The sequence below is a fragment of the Gavia stellata genome, chromosome 20 (genome assembly GCF_030936135.1).
Source record: "Gavia stellata isolate bGavSte3 chromosome 20, bGavSte3.hap2, whole genome shotgun sequence".
Classification (NCBI taxonomy): Eukaryota; Metazoa; Chordata; class Aves; order Gaviiformes; family Gaviidae; genus Gavia; species Gavia stellata.
This window is the reverse complement of record NC_082613.1, coordinates 14,558,258-14,577,519: the sequence shown is the minus strand read 5'-3', so window position 1 is coordinate 14,577,519 and position 19,262 is coordinate 14,558,258. Positions and strand designations below refer to the sequence as shown.

Sequence of the window (19,262 nt, the reverse complement as noted above, 5' to 3'; positions counted from 1 at the left end):
GAGGCAGCTATCAACAGCCCTGAGCTTCCTTGGCTGCTCGCAGTGGGTGCTTGATTCCCCCTGGCACTGGTCCTGCATGGGTGGGGGGGTGATGACAGACCAGTGTCACACTGTCTTGTGCTTTCCCTAAGCCTTAGTGGAATGATGTAGGCTAGAGACCAGGGAGAAACTGAGGCACAGGCTCCAGCCCTGGATTCACAACCTGTAAATCCCAATCCATACAAAAGCATCACCGTGGCAGTAACCTACCCCCCCGCCCAATCCCCAAAAGCCTACCCAGGTTATGGCACAGCTGCTCCAACAACAGTGTCTGAGCAGCCCCCTCTCCCCCAGACTCAAAGGCACATGTTCTAAGCCTGTTTCCATTTTGTTTCCTTGAATTTTATTCCATTTTGCATAAACTTCCAGCTCTTTCCAGCCAAAATTACATAGCAAATGAAAAGTAACAGAGGGGACATGACGTAGGAGTCCTTGTCAAGGAGGTGGCACGATCCGGCGATACAGAGCCATGGGGGGCACGCAGGGAGGTTATAGATTGCAGACAAATGCTGTGCCAGTGAGAGCAGCAGGTAGGAAGTGAGACTTGGGACTTGGACAACAGCCCATCTGAGCACCCCCAACACTCACCCTGAGCAACCAGACTCAGAGGCAGTTGCCTCATCCCTTCCCACCCAGTCAAAAGTCAGCTCAGTTTGCAGGTAAAACCTGTATGTTGGCACACAGCTGTTGCAGCAAGTTTTAAAGCCCATTTCTCCTTTGGTTTAAGTGCAAAATCAAACAGTTCACATGCAATTTTCATACAGACATTACAAAGGAGGTATCTCCCCCAGCTCAACCCAGGGCTGGAGTTAAATGTAATTCATTTGAAGAATGGCTTTGGCAATACCCTTGTGCTGTTCAGGCTCTTGGGCTAGGGATTTTTCTCCTCTCATCATCCTAAAGCCACATCAGATTTAAGCAAAAGCCAACTTTAAACGTCTTCCACCATTTTTTCCCTTGATGAGAAAACATCATCTAGGGCTAATGGAGCCCTGCCTGCCTTGGTTTCTTTGCTGTAGCAGGGATCATGGTGCGCTATAACCCAGGGCCTGGTTCACCCGCAGTGGGAAAGGTGCCGCTGCACAGCTTTGCTTCCCCTCCATCCTTTGATATCAACAGCACCCGCTCCTACCCCAGGACACAAAAGGAGCGTTCAGCTGCTGCGCAGGTGGCAGTGGTGCTCTGTGCAGCGTGTCAGACCAAGACTTTTCCTCCTAGGCCATATGTGGCTCCCTGATGTGTCCGTGGCCAGTGAAGGACCCTGGCTTGGGAAAAGCGCACCAGCTGGCACCACGCAGTTAGGAAGCAGCAGATCTTGGCACCTAACTGCTCTAAAAAAAAAACTTCAGCCTTGCCCCACTCCCTTTCAGGCTAGGGGACCTCTGCTAACAACAGGTTTGGACAGCAATGCAAGACTAGAACTCAGCTATACAGTTATGATGTGAGAGTGTTTTTAAGTTCTCCCGCAGCTTGCAGCACTCCAAGTAGAAAAGGAAGCTTAGCCGGCTTGTGGGCAGTGGCAGATGCACCTCCCTTGCCTGCTGGCATTGAGTAACTCCAGCATCACTTCCCCTCCAACCCCCAAAGTTACTTCCCACTATTCACAAGGTGCCACATAAATTACGTAAAGTTAATTAACAGTCCCCCCCCCCCCAAAAAATAATTAAAAATCAAGAATGAGGTGCTGGGAAGAGGACAAGGCCCTCTGTGCACAAGGCTGAACCTCAGGTGTATGATACCCATCTGGAACACGATGCACACACTCCTCCAAGGCATGGACACACTAGTGAGACGCTGCCTCTCCAGAGCCAGCCTTTCCCTTGTTCGTAACGTTTGTACATTCAATTCAACAGGTGAAAGTTTCCTTCCCAGGGCAGACAGTGGTTATTCAAGGGACCTGCTCCTCAGGACACTGCTGCTGCCATAGTTCTGCTCAGCAGGGACAGGTCATGCTGCTACTGCTTAGTATCACATCTGCTGTTGAAAAGATGTTTTATGATGCCAGGGTTTGCCAAGGTGGAGATGTCTCCCAGATCTTGGTCATTTTTGGCGATCTTCCGTAATATCCGTCTGGTAATCTTTCCTGTAACAACAGCCATGAAAAAGCAGGAGTCAGGCTCTCTTCAGCATCCTTAGCAGGAGTGGGGAGCACCCAGACCTGTGGCATCCCGCTTGCCCTAAGGCTGCTCCACCCTGAATTTGAGTGGCCCTAGACAAGCAATTTAGGGCTGATTTCCTTCCACTGGCAGGAATGACTTAGTCCCCCCCAGCACTGTCACTGGGCCCCTTACCTGAGCGGGTTTTGGGCAGGCTAGGGGCATACTGGATGTAATCAGGCGTCGCTATCGGTCCAATTTTTTCCCTGACTGAAAAAAAAAAAAAAAAAAAAAAGAAATTTTCATTGTAGGTACTTAGGAGATACCACACACATCCTTTTCAGGGAGGATGACCAAGTTAAGACATGCAGAGCCCAGCTCCTGGGGAACCTGGTAGGGCAGCGCTTAGGGCTGCTGCACCCAAGCCTCCAGGCTATGGGAAGGGACAGCAAGACCTGCAATGCCAATGGGGCTATAAGCACATCTTCCCAAAGGCAAGAGCATTCATTTTTTTCATGCTCTCCATCTTCAAGAGACCTCTATACACCAATCACTATCACCATTTTGATAGAGCAAGGACAGATTCGCTGTTGGGTTCCTACAGAGAAGAAAATACCATGGGTCCATTTCACGTGTTAAATGCTGCAGTCTGTTGTGGCAACAAAAGAGCTCCCTTGAGACCAGAGCACAAATTCCCAGAGCACTACCCCAAAGCAACCAAATGATCCTCACAGCAAGTCAAAATCTGCCAGGAGAGCTGTGGGAGCCGTGCCCGCACAGGAGAGCAGTGCTGCGAATGAAAGCCTGCTGGGTACCCCAGTCCTTCATGTGGTTGCCAACTCCCAAGAGGTAGAGATGGCATCACATGAGCAGCCAAAGGCCAGGAGAACTAATTTTAGTCTTTGCCAGCCGTGCTCTCTAATCAGAGGGGGCACCTTGTCGCAGTTGTCCACACTGCATTCCCCAGACTACACACACCCTCGTTCAAGCACCCAAGCCCTTAACCCCTCCATCACCTGCCCAGCACTGTCCTCCCTTCTCCCCGCCACGTAACTTCCCAAATATTTGCCTGTTGCTACCTTGTTTTTTCAGCTCATCCGTCAGGTTCTTGGTAAAGTCATGGCCATCTCTCAGGGTCACGAAGCAGTAGAGGCACTCGCCTTTCAGGGGGTGTGGGTGGCTAACCACCGCAGCCTCTGAGATGGCAGCGTGCTCCAGCAAGGCTGATTCCACCTCCGCGGTGCTCAGCAAGTGGCCTGGAAGCACAGAGAGGCAGTGCTTTACAGACCCCCACAGGGCTGGGGTCCAGCAGCCTCCCAGCAGCTGGGAGGAAGACGTCTGCAGGTGTAAAAGGCCCTAAATTACAGGTTTGAGAGCACTGATTTCATCTGCTTGAGAAAAGACAGCAGCTGGAGAGAGAAACTCATTTCAGCAGTGCAGGGGCTGGGCTGTCCCGAAGGCTGCCAGGTATCGCAGAGCGAGGCCACCTCCTCTGGCTGTTCTCCCTCCCACCTTTAGGCTTCTTTTTTTAACAGATCATGCACTGTTTGCAGCCATGGGATTAAACAAAGCACAAGCTGAGGAGGAGCTGGATTTGGTAACAGGAGACCTGCCCACATGGTCAGCTAGAAGGTGCAGAGGAGGAAAAGGCTGGATCTGCAGCAGAGCCCGTGAACCAGCCCTGCCATGCACTACTCCAGCTCATTGCCACAGGGAGATGAAAGGATGCTCCACATCTCGGAGCAGGGGCACAACTCACTCCTTTACACCTCTGCTCCTGTACCTGTGCTCTGACATTCCACCCTGGGACTGCTTTCACAGAAAACCACGGGAAGGTGGTCAACTCCCAGAATGATCAGCTGGTGGAGGATCAAGCACTGCTGGTCAGATGAAAGGATCTAGTTTGATCCAGGTACAAGTACAGCAGCATCTCACAGCCAGCAGTAAGTACCTGTAGGCTACAGTCTCCAGGAAAGGAGGGAGGGAGCTATTAAATGCAGTATATGGAAAATGATGGGCTAAGAAGCAGCTGAATTTCAAAAGACTCCATCAAGAAGGGTGGGAGAATCTCCACCTCTGTAGACAAAGCCCTGAGCAGCCAGATCCAGCTTCAAAGTTAGCCCCGCATGGAGCAGCAGGTTGGATGAGGAACCACGTGGTCCTGCCCAATCTCTGTGACTCCCTGTGGCCCTAAATCCTTCAAGCACAGAGGCACCTTGGCTGGTTAAGGACCTCCTCTAAGAGGTTAGAGAGGGATCCCTTCCCTCCAGTGCATTGTCTCCAGAGGAAATGATGCAGAAAGTCACCAAGTCAGACTTGTCTGTCTCAGAAATGACTGACCCAGCAGCTAGATCCACTTTGAGGACAGGTTGCTGGGCAGAGTCACGGATGCAGAACCATCCCCCATAAAGCAGGGTGGCTTTTTTAGCTAGTGTCAGAAACAGATGCAGAAGTGTCCCCCATAAAGCAAGGTGTCTCTCTTGACTAGCGTCAGAAAGCACATTGGTCCCCGCTGAAGACAAAACTCGTTCTTACCAGAAACATTCAACATGTCATCAATTCGCCCTGTGATCCAGTAATAACCATCTTTATCTCTCCTGCAACCTAAAAATAGCCAGAAATGACAGTGTGAGGACGCAGTGCCAGCCCTCAGAGCAACTGATAAGGGATTCTGAGGCCAGGACACGGCAAAATTTAAATTGCTGTCCCCAGGCCTCTGCAGCCATGCACTCCCCGGACAACCTTACCATCGCCTGTCACATAGTACCCAGGGAACTTTTTGAAGTACGTGGTTTCAAATTGCTGGTGGTTTCCATACAGTGTGCGCATTATTCCTGGCCAGGGCTGCTTAAATACCTGATGGTGAAAAACGCAGACATGAGTCAGCGAGAGCAAAACCAATAACCCCGGCTTTGCACCACGGCGATAGAGATGCACGCAGTCTTTGCATGTAGCAATAGAGACACTAGAGAGACAGCCACGAGTGATGACACTGGCACTTGCTGCCCCGTGCTGATCTACTGGGGAAGTCTCGCCAGGTTTGGCACGGGGGAAGGAGCTTGGCTGAAAAGTTCTTCCCATCCTCCTGCCCTGCCCATGTGTGCAAGTGTATTTAACAATCAATTGAACAGTTTGTTTACAGCATAAAGCTCCCAGGGAGTTATGGCAGTGAAGGGAGTTCCTACACCCAAAGGGGTCCCTTGTGCGGACCCAGAGTAAGGGGAGATGTGTGTATGCTACCAGGAAGGTCCCGGAGCTCACAGGGAATGCACAAGGGGAGGGTGGGGAAGATCAGCACTTCTTTACCAGGTAGCCTTCTGCTTCTCCTTCCAGCTCTTCCCCGGACTCGTTCAAGATGGCAGGGACCACACCGAAGAAGGGGAACGTCTGCCATGGGGACCAGAGAGCAAGGAGACACAGAGGTGAGCCCACACATTAAAACCCCAAGAACCAGAAGGAGCGGGAGGCAGAGCAAGGGCAGTTTTGGAGGGGCTGTGGCACACGGGGCCTGTGAGTGCAGCCGCACGGGGCCAGGCCTGGGATTTTGGGTGGTGGCCACCTCCCCACGTACACCACTGTCCCACGACCACCTTGGCAGGCTGGTAACCACCAGGCCATGGTACAGACGGTGCCAGCTGCTGCTGCAGTGCCTTGCCGTGGCCCCCGGGGAGCCCTCCCTGCCCCTGGGGAAGAGAAGTACTCACAGCAGAGCCTGGCTTCATTGGGGTGGCAGCAGGGAGGGGTGTCAGCATGTGGCCACCCTGCAAAGAAAGGTAAAAATGAGTGAGTTTGGGTCACGCCAGCCCGTCCCACAGCTGTCTGCATCGGCTCTGGTCACATCACGTCCCAGTCAGACGCAGGCTGCTCGGGGAAGTTGTGGCGACGGGGCCTTGGGAAGGATATGGCACAGGACAGGAAGCCTGTGTTTGGGCATGAAGCTTTGGAGCTGCTGGGGGAGAGAAAGTGGGGGAAGAGAGCAGGGTCCAGGGCAGACCTGGGCAGGGACCTTTTAGAGAAGAAGGTCTCCCCTTGGAGCCTGTTTGAGGTCTAGGAAAGAAAGAGGAGAAGGGGAACCAACATTTGCAGGCCACACCAGAGCCTCCTGGGCAAGCAAAACAACTAGTCCACATAGAGCCAAAGAAACACTGCAGCAAACATGCAAAGACACCCTGCAGGGAGCACAAGGGAAAGAGAGGTCCCAGGGACACCCAGGCGAGCACTCACTGTCTCTGTCTGCCAGAATGTGTCCACTATGGGACACTGCTCTTCTCCCACCACACGGTAGTACCACAGCCAGGCTTCAGGGTTGATGGGCTCGCCGACGCTTCCCAGCACCTTCAGAGACTTCCTGCTGTGCCTGCAGAGAGGAGGGGGCTGGCAGGGGCTGAGCAGGCCGTGGAGAGCAGCAGCTGTGAGCCTGCTGCACAGCAGAGCCTGCAGGAACCCCTGGGCTACCCAAAGTGGACTTGGGGCTTCCAGGCATCGCTCAGACCCTTCTCAGCCCTCTTCCATGGGGGAAGAAAGAAGACCTCTGTGATTTTGGTGTCTCCTACTCCAAAGCTCACACTTGGCTCTGCTCCTTCCCTTCCTAGGGCCAAGGAGCAGCACGCAGAGGGGCTCTCTGCCCAGCACACCTCTGTGAGCTTTGGGTCAGGAGCAGGGAGAACCTTAGCTGCAGCTTACAGAGAAAGAGGAGGACCTGCTCCAAAGTGCCATAATGAGTTAGTGGCTGAGAGTGCAGAAACATGGTCTGCATATTGCTGTGGAGAAGGCAGAAGATCCTGGTCTATTCAGAAAATACACTGGGGAAGCTGCGGCTCAGAGAGGAACCTGGGGCCCCTGGTCACCCACCGTCAGCCTCTGGCTGTGCCAAAGCCAGGGATCCCCATGCCACCGGGGACTGGCACTCACTTTTTGACGGGCTCCTCGCCGTGCTTCATCAACAGCCGGATGGCTGTGGGTGCTGTGTAGAACTTGGTCACCTTGTACTTGTCAACGATGCTCCACATTCGCCCGACGTCTGGGTAGGTGGGGACACCTTCAAACTGAGCAGGAGACAAGGCAGTGACACAGCTGTTCCTTACTGCTACTGACCTGCAGCACCTTCCCAAGCAGGAGGAGCTGAAAGCAACAGGGAACAGCAGTTGGACCCTACCATCTCCTTATAGGAATGCTAGGGGCACCACACAGTGAAACCAGAGCAGTCCAGGGACCTCTCTTACTGCTTCTGTGGGATGGATTTGGCATCACCCCATCCCAGGTGTCCTAGCAGATGTCCCGCAAAACACCCTAGCAGCACAGGCACTTGGGTAGCTACCACAGTGACACAGTCCCACCAGCCCAAATGACCCTGCCCACATGGTAAAGGGCGAGAGGTCCAAACACAGTGACAGAACCGCAACCAAAAGTATCAAGAACCCAAAAAGGATTCCCCCAACGTGACAATGATTTTCCTCCTTGCATTTCCACAGAGAGTCTTAGGCACAGGCCTCTGGCTCCCTGATCTGTATACAAGTTACAGCCGTACACTGCCAAGGGAGATACAGGCACAGGAGTTAAATGTAGGTTGTCAAATCAGCATCAGCAGTGAAAACATCACTCCCTGCTTCTGATCTAGCTTTCACATTACCCCGCAGCAGCCCTGGCTCCCCGGTACACAAGGCTTGTACTTCTAAGGGAAAGAAACAAGGGAGCATTTGAAAAATTAACCACCCAAAAGCCACACACAAACTAGCCCGCCCATTCTGCCACCGAGCAGTCACCCATGCCCTCCTTGGGGACTGCCAGCCTTCCTCGCAGAGCCCAGGGCACTGCACGCAAGTGAGAAGCACGCTCATCACAGAGAGCCATGCAGGGATGCAGCTCAGCACCACGATCTCCACTTTCTTGGAGTAAAAGCATCCAGATGCCATCCAGCACTTACTAACACGCTAGTTGCCCCGTTTGCCAAGGGTCCGTAAGTGAGGTAGGAATGACCCGTTATCCATCCAATGTCAGCTGTGCACCAGTAGACATCCTCAGGTTGGTAATCAAACACATATTTAAATGAGGTGGCAGCAAAAAGCATGTATCCACCCACCGTATGCAGCACACCCTACAAGGAAAAGGCACACAACTGTCAGGGCAAGCTCTCACCAGGGCCCTCACCCTCCCAGGCCAAGCTGAGCATCACTAGTCTACTGAGCTCAAACAGCTGAGCAGGAATAACCAGCGCAGCCCCTTTCCCAAGACCTCCGTGGCTCCTTTTCTTACTGGGGCCTCCCAGCATGACCCTCACCAGCTCCCCCAGCTGAGGTGTTACTGCGGTTCAGCCTGGCCCCACGGGCAGTCAGCTGGGAAGCATACCTTGGGTTTCCCAGTTGAGCCACTTGTGTAGAGGATGAAGAGTTCGTCCTCCGAGTCGCACCACTCGGGCTTGCACTCCGTGCTGGCACTGCTCATCAGCTCATGCCACCACATGTCCATGGCTGGGTTCCAAGGGGTCTGCAAAAAGCAGAAGATTAAAAACAGGCCTGCCCAAAAGCAAGAGAAGGAGGGGATGAGAGGTGCAGCCCCAACCTCGCCCCCCTCACGGACCATCGAGGCAGATGTTCACAGCACAGCTTCTGCCCCAGAGCTGTTTGCTGCAAACCATGCACCAGAGCTGCAGCTCCCACTCCAGAAGCTCCTTTTCTCAGCCCACAGCCACGAGGAAAACCTTTAAATGCGGTCTGGCCGCAAGACCTGAAGCAGATTGTCCAAACCACTGGTAATGCTGATAAATCCCTCTCAGCAGCAGCAGCCAGGGGGCTGTGAGAGGGCTCTCACAGCAGCCAGGCTCCTCCTGCCCTCCTGGGCTGCCCCAAGCTGCAGTCGAACAGCAAAGCAGCAAGCCTCACTTAGCACAGCCACACACCCACCGGCCCCACACACCTTGCAGGGACCCCTATGGCAGCATGGCCCGAAACAAACAGGAACACAGGCTCACACTGCAGACCTGAAAAAAAATCTGTTATCTGGATTTTAAGGTAATTACCCGGATAAGAAATGACTGCTCCAACGCAGAACCACCCAGCACTGGCTGCCCAAAGGAGCTGCTTGAGGATGCCAGAGCTGTAACAGAGCCACCAACGCTTGTGGCTGATGGGCAGAGGTAACCCCGAGAGCTGTGCTAGCTGGCTACCTCTCCGGGGTGGCACAGTTCAGTGCAAGACCTAACTCCACCTGACCTGGTCGCCTTTCCTCAGAGAAGCTTGGGAGCAGCTGAGTGGGCAACCCTCCCCAGGCTCGGCACAGACCCCCACTTCCCACATCTCTGCGAGGGCAGGCACGCTGACCCAGAGCCTTGCAGCTCCCAGCTGGGGGACATCTCCTCCTTGCAGAGCTAGAGCCCATTGTGCAGGCACAGCCTGCACAGAGTCCCTGCAGCTGCGGTGCACGGAGAGCAGCCCCGGGGTCACACGGTGACTCTCTGCAGCCCTAAAGATGTTCACGGGCTATTTGGAGGCACCAGGGCCCCACGGCCCAGCATGCAGCTCCTGCACATGGATCCCCAGGACTCCTGGCTTTACCTGGGGAAGCAGTTTCCACAAGTCTGTCCCACCAGCAAGGTCCCAGCAAGGCACCAGGTCAAACAAGCCCAAGGTAGGCTCACACCAGCCCATCCAACAGTTGCTTGCTTGCATCCCTTCTTCAAGGATGCCTCCATTTTAGCACCCAACTTCCACTGCCCCACAGAGGAGGTCAGACCCACGGCACTGCACGCAGCCCCTGAGGCCAGGCCTGCCTGCTCATGAGGTGCTGAGGTCGCAGCTCCTTGGATGGGGCGGGCAGAGTCCGCATGTTGGGTCTGGAGCTCCAAGTTTGCTGCCTGCAGCATGCCGCTGCAGCCAGGAAGCTGTGGGCGATCCCTGCCAGCCTCACTGCAAAGGGAAGTGCATTGCAAGAGCTGCTTTTAAAAGGCAGAGAGATGAACTGTCATCCGGACACTGACAGCATATCCCAGTGGTTCTGCATTTCCCCCGGTCAGCACTCTGACGTGCAATCAGGGTTTTGGGGTTTTTTTTTTTGGTTGGTTTTTTTTTTTTTTTAACGGATGCAGATTTGTTTCCAGCAGCCAAGTTGGTGGCACTGCGTTCACCCCGAAACTGTGGGGAGCTCTGGCCAAGCGGTGAGTGGTATCTATCACTAACATGCAACTGCTGGTCACCCAGTTAGGAAGGCACGTGTGGCCGTGCAGAGTTGGAGCGGTTAGGAAGGTGGAGTGCTGGAGGGGGAAGCGGGGAGGAGGTGCCATGAGAAGGAAGGCAGTGCTGTGTGTAAATACCTTGGGATGGAGTCTCTGTGAGCTCTCAGTCTTTTTTTCCTGTTAAAAATCCACAAAGAGGGTGTGAAAGTCAAGAAGCAGAGGATCCACACCAGGCTTTGCAGGCAGGGAGCTGGAAGCCCACAGGCCCAGATGCTGGGAAACCACCCTGGCAGGCTGGAGAGCGCTCGGATCTGGAGCCAGGCCAGGAGATGCCCTCTGAGCAAAGGCCTGCCTGTTTCCATGACCTTCCCTGGGTACCCGCCACCTCTGCGGCAGGTCGCAGAGGCCACCCCCTGCACGCGGCCAGCTGGGTACAGAAGTACAGAGCCAGCATACAGCCCACAGAGCGTCCGATAGCGTTACACAAGCCAACGGCATGGTAAAAATGCACTCACAGGGGAAAGCTATCTCTAATAAAGTGTCTGAACAAGTAGAGTGGAAGAGCCAAAGGGTAAGAGACCCCCTCCAGTCTCCTCCCTCTTCCTGGGACATTCTACACAATAACCTCACCAAACCAACAGTGACAGGCTTCTCTGCAACTGCCCGACCGGGGAAACCTCGTGCAGGAAGGTTGGTCTGCTCCAGTTTTCCCACCCCTTTGCAGCTGCCCTGCCCTCGCACGACAAGGGGCAGAGGCCAACGTAACACATCCAGGCTGACAAACACCAAGCAACACCCCAATAAAATTAACACAGCCGAACAAGGAAAATTAAAGATACAGAATCTGCTGGACTTCTTGTTCCAGGGATGTGCACAGACCATCCCTTCTGAAAGCCCAAAGTTCAAATGCGGTCCCCAAATACAACCCATTTCTGAGCAAGCAGCAGCTTAGGGATAACCCAATGCAAATAATCACCAAAGATATAGGGACAGAAGACACGATTGCAAGACACGGAGCTGTTAGGTAGTTGAAAGCCACCTGCCTTTTAAGTGGATGAAGGCAGCAGGTAGCCACCGGGCGCAACAGGACTGCGCACCAGCCTTAGGAGCTCAGCAGGCAGCCACGGCTCCACGGCACCTTCTCCTCCTTCCATCCTCATCTCGCCCCATGCCTCTGGCCCACATCCTTTCATCTGGTTTCAGTTGCAAGGGAAAGCCCCAGCCCCGACAGCTGACACAGCTACTACGCCAGCTACACAAAGACTGCACTATTCTCAGCGTATGATTGTTGTCATGTTGGGGGGCTGTGTTGAACCCATGCCATGAGCACAAATCTCCTGTTTTTTCTCTCATGCTTCTACTGTCACAGCTAGAGTGTGGGACAGCATTGGTCTTTGTGCAAAAGGGGAGATAGATACAGGGTTAGGAAGGAGAAGTCCTTCACTGGGCGGAGAAAAACGGACATCTTGTCCCTGTCCTAGTAGTGGCTTTGGAAGATGCACCCCGCCACACTCTCAGGGGTCATGTGGGCTGACTGCTAGTGATGGTGTTAAAGGAAGCAGCAGGGACAGGATCTTGGTAAGGCAAAGGAACCATTTTTCAGACCACTCGCAATGCAACAACAGCAAGGAGGGGAGAAAACAGGAACAGGAGTCAGAGAACAGGGGCATCCAGGGAAGCACTGCAGTGGTTTTGCACTGGTTGGTTTGCTGGGCTCAGGCCCATAGCAATAAAATCCCCCCTCTCATCCCCCCCAGGAGCATACCTGTACATCCTGGCACAGCCTTTTGAGGGGGGGAGACTTGCTGCATGCCCCATCCACTGCTATCTCTTCCCTCCCCAGGTGCTTCACCACGATGCACTTTTTCAAAGGGGAGCCCCTGTAAAAGGCAGGAGCTGTCAGCTCAGGCTGTTCAGGCAGGGGCTAAGCCTGTCCTCCGTGGGCTTTACAGGCAGCACTGGAGGCAGAGCAGGGGCCCTGAGCTGCTTTTGTTGAGCTAGAGCGTATGCCGCTGTGCAAACTCCAAACACACCATGAATTGCCAAGGGACACCAGCCACAGGAACAGAGATAGGAAAGGTCTGTGCACAGCTTACTGGGGATTTATCAGGTGCGATTCCTATGGAGGAAGTAGGAATTGCACAAGCATCTCTCACAGGTCACTGCTGAAGAGATTCCTTACAAATCCCAAATTTGCCCGCCTGTGACCACGAACAAGACCTCCCACAGCACCCAGGAGATGTTAGGTGGCTGCTTCCATCCCTATGCGTGACCGACTGTGTGACTCAGAAGGAGGAAAGGCTTCCAAAGCCAGATGATACAACAAGGAAAAGAATGAGGGTTTGTCCCTTCATGAAGGCCACAGGGCGTACCTATCGTGCAAACAAAACGATCTTATCACCCTTCAACTCTGTCAGGGTACCAACACATGTTCTCCATCAGTTAATTCCCAACTTCAGGATCACTTCTGTCCTGCCGTGTAGCTAATTCTACAGACGTATAAACTTTAAAACATAAGTTTTAGTTTTAAATGCTTTTAAAGAGTTTGAATTTCTAACACACAGACTATCTGCCCTAAATGTTCATGTTTGAGCTAACTTACAAGACCACATTCAGTCTCACACAAGCTACGCAGACACTGTCTGTAAGCCTGGCAAAGTCATTTCACCGTGATTATTTCCCTTTCTGTAAAATCTGATGAGAGATCTGTCTACCTCTTTATGGTTTACAGTATCTCAGTGAAGATGCTTAAAAGAGTAAAGCAGCTTCACCATATACTTGTGCACAGTCAGGCCCAGATCCTGTTGGTGCATGTCAACTGGAGTGTCTGTTCCTGTTGACACAGCCATTTCCGAAATCTGAATCGTTTCCGGCTTATTTCATTAGTGCTGAATTTGTGGCTTTGGAGCAAGAGTTAAGCCTCATCTTGACATGCCCCATGGCGCTGTGTCCAACTGTTCACAGCTGGTATGGCGGTGCATTATTCCCTCCCAGTCCAGGAGCTGCTGTGGCAGAACTGGGAGATCTGCCCCAGGCCATAACGATGGTGGATCAGTGTCTCCAGCAAATCCTCCCATCCAACATGTGGGCCTTCAGGTTAGAACCGACAAGAGGAAAGTTAAGAGAAAATATTTTTAAGACAAGGGAGTCAAAGCACGTATTACTTCTGAAAGGCTCATGAATGTAGTGCAGCTCGTGTCTGACCTGCTGCAGAGTCTGCCCACCCATGAAAATTTCCATTTCCATCTGTGCAGGAGCAGATGCCGGCAGCAACGCCCTTCTTACAAGGGAATCCAAACTTACTTGTCTTTACACTTCTGGAGGGCTTCATCTGCAATCTGCTTCAAGTTGACCAGCTTGTCCCCTCGACAAAAGGCATCTGCAAAATGGTAAGGAAAACATTAGAGGGGCTTCACAGCCAAGGCAGCCTCGGGGCAGCTGGAGGCAACAAGCAGTTTCAGGAGGGCAGAGCAGAACTCATGCACTGGAGCAAGGGAAAGCAGACAGGCAGCTGATGGGAAAGGTTTCCTAATATGCCCTTTTAGCCTAGAGAAGCAGAGGCCAAGAGAAATGGTGAAATTCCTTCCCTGGGAGAGGTTCCGATTTGACCCAACAAGCCTCTTGGGAACATTGTGTGGGAAATAATCCAACACAGCCAGAACACAGATTGCAGTTTAGTGGGTCCTTTCCATGCCATGGACCTACTAATAAAAACACTATTTTTTGCACTACTGCAAAAAACAGTTGGGGAAATGCAGTGGGCTTACATGCAAACACTACCACTTTCTTGATCCCTTGCTTTACAAGGCTGAGAGTTGCAGCAGAAATGTCCTTGAAATTGGGAAGGAAGGGAATTGTCATATTAGGACTGCCTCATAAATGATACATCTTGCAAACATCTGTCTGATTTTGAATGGGAACAGGGATGAGAAACGTTTGGAAACTTGTCATTAGCAGCTGGTGATATCATGCTTTACAGGACAAAGTGGGCGGGCTGCTTAGATGCTTCACTGTACGTTCAAAGTGGAAAACAGTACACAAGCACAGCTACAAGCAGTGCATCCGCCTTGCGGCAGCTCAGCTGAAGCACTGCCCCTTCCTCTTCCATTTCCAAGTGCATCTGGCTTTTAAAATAAAGACCTTTCAAGACAGGCAACAGTAATGGCACAGGGGCACAGATGCGTGTTTTACCTGCCGTGATAAGGAGAGAACAACCACAGTCAAGAATTCGCTCGCAAAGAGAGTCTGCCGAGAAACCTGCAAACTGACAGAGATCATGACACCAAGTCAGCAAGAACACAAAAAAACCCCAACCCAAAAAAACCAGCAGCAGCTGTGCTGTTCACCCATGGTAAATGATACCACCAGGCACTGATGGAGAGAGCTACAAGAGCTCATTCCACACTTAATGCAGAAAAGGGATAGGAAACAGCAGCACCTTAATTTAGTTTCCGTCCATCTCATGGTCAGCACCCATCTTCCCAGCTCCTCTCCCAAAAACAAGAGCTGCTCCCCCCCCAGAGAGCTCAGCACCGAGAGCAACACAAAGGGCTTGTTCCTACCACAATGGAGTGCAGAGCTCCAATCCTGGCGCAGGCGAGCATGGCTACAACCAGCTCCAGGATCATTGGCATGTAGATGGAAATCCGGTCTCCTTTTTTCACGCCTGTGGACGGAAAATGAACATGGCTTTTGTCAAAATGAATATGTCACATGTCAAAAGAACAGGATATAGAAAGAAACTAATGATTTTACATCAACATTTATATGCACACAATAAAGCTTCAGCTGGTATTAGAGCCGAACCAGCCTTAGGTTTTGCCTTTCAAGCCCTATGGCTCTTGTAAGATGATTGCATGAACGCTCCATGTTGTCACTGGGCACAGCCCTTGAAGGAGGCAGAAATGTAACCAGTGCCCACTGCTTGCTGGAAAACCCCAGAGCAGGAAGTTTTGAACACAGATTTCTTCCTTGTACAGCTGACATGACCAGCATTGATTAGTTTTCACAGACAGAGCCAGAGAAGAATCTCCAAAAGGGCATCACAGAGCAAATCTGCATCCACCCTGCTTTACAACTGTGGAAGCAGAGGGAAAAGTGAAGCATTTTGCACAGAATTACTCAACAGACCGGCAACCACACAAAAAATGAACCCAATCTCCAAAGCTCTGGTCTAATGCCTTCCCAGTATCCAATGCTCCTGTTGCTTCAGCCACGTACCTTGGCTGCGGAGGACATTGGCAAACTGACAGACTTTATGCAGCAACTCGCTGTATGTGATTTTCGCAGAATCCCCAGGTTCGTTCCCTTCCCTGGAAAAGCAAAGTAGTATTTGTTACTATACAAGTATTGCAAGGTAAGAGTGACGCTCTAAATTCAGAGGTACTTACTGCTCTGGACAACATGTATGTCCTCACTTGCTCTTCTGAGCACAGAGTAACCAAACCCCAAAAATCCAATCCTAGACTAAAGTTCTCTGATAGTAGGAAAATGTAGTCCAAAGTCCCCATCCCTGTGTGGATCACTACACCCAAAAGCAATTGAATGCATGCAGTGGAAATACATAGCACTTTCAGAGAGGCAAGGGTCCAGCGGAACCAGAGCTCAGAGTGCACACACGCAAGAGCAAGCCAGGATTTATGGCATGGCACCCTTGCTCACATGCACTTATGCCTGCAGATACGTCTGCATAAAACATTGGCCAACGTTGTCGTGCAGCAACACCCAGCCCTTAAATACCTACCATCTGATGGATTGGGATGGGATGCCAAGGGCTGTCTTATTTTCCAAGGTCATGTATAAATATACCCGTGTATATTTGTTCAGTGCCCTGCCTGCTCTGCATTATTCTCTGTGTGGTCCTTCATGAACCAACTCTGGACTGCTGCATACCAGGTACCAGTTCAGAGGAATCTTGCCATCAGACACACCGACGGGAAGAAGAGCCAAGAGCTGCACCCAGAGATGGAACAGGAATGTCACATCCCCAGGGAAATGGTTTGCTACCAAAGCAAAAACTAGCTAATTTTAATGTGACACAACACTTCAGCCATGCAAACGAGGTGGCACTCCCAAAGGATCAGGAGATTAACAAAGAATTTGAAATGACTTCACACTTGGCAGTGGAGCAGTCTCCCACACCCAGGAAGGAAGGAGACACTTTCCTAGGTCTCTCCCCAAGGCAGCCAGCACAAAAACGTTAGCGATCCATGAAAGAATAGGGGTATCACTCTCAGAGCTGATAGTCCCCCTGGAAAAGTGCCTCTTTGAGTATATGCAGCCAAATGAAAAACAATACCGTTGCTGGGGAGAAGCCAGGATGCACCTCCATGCCATGTCCTCCCTTAGGACTGCAGCCAGGCTCCATCTGACTCGGGAACAGAAGCCTCACTTCTTTAACATGTCAAACAGTCCAGAGCACACAAACAAGATGTACTGAATTCTAGCTAAAACTAACTGCTGCTCCCCCTTCCCCCAGCAACACAAACAGAAGGAGGGCTGCTGTGATGCAGAAATGCATAAACACCCTCATTTCTCATGTAATTCGGTGCCATTCTGTGTCAGCGCAACCGTGATCACGTGCTCTGACAGCAGATGCGGTCCTGGGGGAAACAGTGTAAGAGCTGGGAGACCCCCACTGATACAGCTCTGCGCCTCCTGCCGCGTGTAGGACAGGGGTTTCAGAACTGGTGGTTACACTCGGATCATCCCATTCAAAAGCTACTCATGGATCTGTCACTTACAAACTTGACTCATCCCTCTGGATACCTAGTTACTCCCGGCTTCCATGGCGCTCTGCAGCCACCAGGTCCATCGATACCTGCGCCGATGTGCGCAGGGCAGTGTATCTTCCCACCAGTGGCTCCTGGAAGGGGATTCCCTGCTTGATTCTTTATGCAAGTTTGGCCCCTTGAAAGTACAAAGAGGAGAGAAACACGAATGCCAAGAGAAAGAAAAGCATGGGAATGAGAACCAGTGCCCAGGGCAGGCGGCTCAGTCCTAGCATCTGAGCAGCTTCCTCTCCTTTCCCCATCACAACCAAGAGCATCACTTCGAGCTAAATGACATGTGAAGCCATTAGATAGGGTCTTGGCTAGGGAAGAGAAACCAGGAAATCAGAGAGTTTCCCTTTGGATTTTATTACTTGAGGGTCAAAGATCCAAGAGCTGATTTCAGTGCTGAACTGAGCAGCTGGAACTGATCTGGCTCAAAGAAAGAGCATCTGCTCCTGTTGTGTCTGGCTGCATGCTGAATGCCTTCCCTCACCGTGCAGAGGTTTTCCTTGGTGCATCTACACCACAGGTGTGGCAGCATCTAGGCTAGCACTGTGCAAACCTGCGTGTGTCCAGATGTGCAGTACCACTGCACGTGCAGCTCTCCCCCTCAGTGATGAGCCTTGCTACAAAAAATATCTCTTAAAGACAATTATAATGCTTCCAAACATAAGCTGGAGCATCCCAGCCCACTAATGCCTCACCTGAAGATCTCTGCGCCGGGGTCTGCTGGGCCCTGCGGGCAGTCCCTGCGCAACCCAGGCCAACCCCCAGCCCAGCATAAACCTGCAGAACAAGGCAGGGAGGAGGGACATCCCTTTGCCCAGGCTCTGCTGCAGCAGAGGATCTAATTACAACCTTTACTAAGAGAGAAACATGTTAGGAGGAGGCTAGCACAGGCTGTCCCATCTGGAAGGCTTCCCATGTAAGGCAGGTAGGCAGGCAGGCAGCCCACAGCTGTGTGTGCTATTTGGGGGCTCGGCTGGGTGCTGTAGGCGAAGCGCTGCTTTGGCTGGTGGCAGACTTAGCCAAGGACACAGCAGAAAGCACGCTGGTTCCCGCTGCCATCAACTCAGTGGCGTAATACCTGCCGGTGAAGGGAGAGGAGGGCTCTGCTTTGCATGCAAAACTTGGGATTCCTCCAACACAAGCCCTGTAATCCCACGCAAGGCTCTGCTCCCTGCCTTGAACCTTCACTGGCTGCACTTCTAACGTGTCTCCTCAACAGATTGCAACAGAGCCTGGCCGTGCCCCACTCTGCAAACAGGTCTCCGCGGGCGCTTCAGGCTGGGGCAGTCACTGCTGCCGCAAGATGGGCTGATGGTGGGATGGAGACAGAACCTATGTAAAAGGCTGCGCTGAGCATCCCTACGCTTGCCCGGCAATCGAGGGGAGACAGCAGCCAGGCCACACCGAACTGCGGCTTCTCGGGTGAGCAGCCCTGCGTACCCATTCCGGGCAGAGCTACGCTGTCTCCCACACACAGTACCTGTGCAGGACACGGACCTGCCCTGAGCCACTCAGGTGTGAGGCACTGCTCGGACATCCCTGCTTTCCCTGCACACGAGAAGCGTATCTCAAATACACCAGGTCCTCCTCCTCACCGAGCTTCGGGAGGGAAATTCAGACCAGGGAATGCACCCAGGCTTGTCCTCAAAGTCAGCATGCACGGGGCACCACGGGAGAAACACGGAGCAAAGTCAAAGAGAAGTTAAAACTTTTGCAAGGATTTTCAGAGGGCTTTCAAAGTCCTTTCCATTCATTTGCACGACTTCAAAAGAGCTCCACTAGCACCAGCGGGGGAAACCTCAGGCTTCAGATTTTAAGGCAATCTTGTGCTTAATGGCAAACAAATCGCATCCACATTTCTACAGGACAAGACTCCTCCTTTCACCGCATCTCCGGTAAAGGCCTCCGAGCAGTCTCTCAAGAGCAGGCAATTGCTTTAAGTCTCCCTGCATCTGAAAATAGTTTGGAGTGCCCACAGCTACACTCAGCAGGCTATAGCAGCACTCAGAGATTGCTCTGTCCTCTACTCTGGCGAAAAAGCCCAGAGAATTATGTATTTTAGACAGGGCATTTAAAGGAATGCCCATTCGCACGCTATCAAGCACTCTGTGCGTCAAAAGCGAGCCTGTAAATTCCTGGCAGCAAAGTTCTGTGAGCAGCATCTTCCTTTTGGTACCC

The 19,262-nt window shown here is 52.2% G+C and overlaps 1 protein-coding gene across 2 annotated transcripts in view; it reads right to left on the bottom strand.

Moving 5' to 3' along the window:
- Positions 1–355: 355 nt before the first annotated feature.
- The window catches only part of ACSS2 (acyl-CoA synthetase short chain family member 2), a 33,688-nt gene continuing 14,781 nt past the window's right edge, over positions 356–19,262 (bottom strand). Inside the window, exons 3-19 of one of the 2 annotated variants that reach the window (XM_059827024.1) lie at positions 15,523–15,614; positions 14,865–14,968; positions 14,494–14,566; positions 13,606–13,681; positions 12,068–12,182; positions 10,441–10,479; positions 8,481–8,618; positions 8,059–8,229; positions 7,047–7,180; positions 6,360–6,492; positions 5,840–5,896; positions 5,442–5,522; positions 4,883–4,991; positions 4,671–4,739; positions 3,215–3,391; positions 2,331–2,405; positions 356–2,122 (exon numbers count right to left, since the gene is read on the bottom strand). In XM_059827024.1, the coding sequence (XP_059683007.1) occupies positions 1,995–2,122; positions 2,331–2,405; positions 3,215–3,391; positions 4,671–4,739; positions 4,883–4,991; positions 5,442–5,522; positions 5,840–5,896; positions 6,360–6,492; positions 7,047–7,180; positions 8,059–8,229; positions 8,481–8,618; positions 10,441–10,479; positions 12,068–12,182; positions 13,606–13,681; positions 14,494–14,566; positions 14,865–14,968; positions 15,523–15,614 (1,771 nt within the window). In that variant the 3' untranslated portion in view covers positions 356–1,994. The remainder of the gene's footprint in view (positions 2,123–2,330; positions 2,406–3,214; positions 3,392–4,670; positions 4,740–4,882; positions 4,992–5,441; positions 5,523–5,839; positions 5,897–6,359; positions 6,493–7,046; positions 7,181–8,058; positions 8,230–8,480; positions 8,619–10,440; positions 10,480–12,067; positions 12,183–13,605; positions 13,682–14,493; positions 14,567–14,864; positions 14,969–15,522; positions 15,615–19,262) is intronic. The other variant, XM_059827025.1, reaches the window with a different exon arrangement.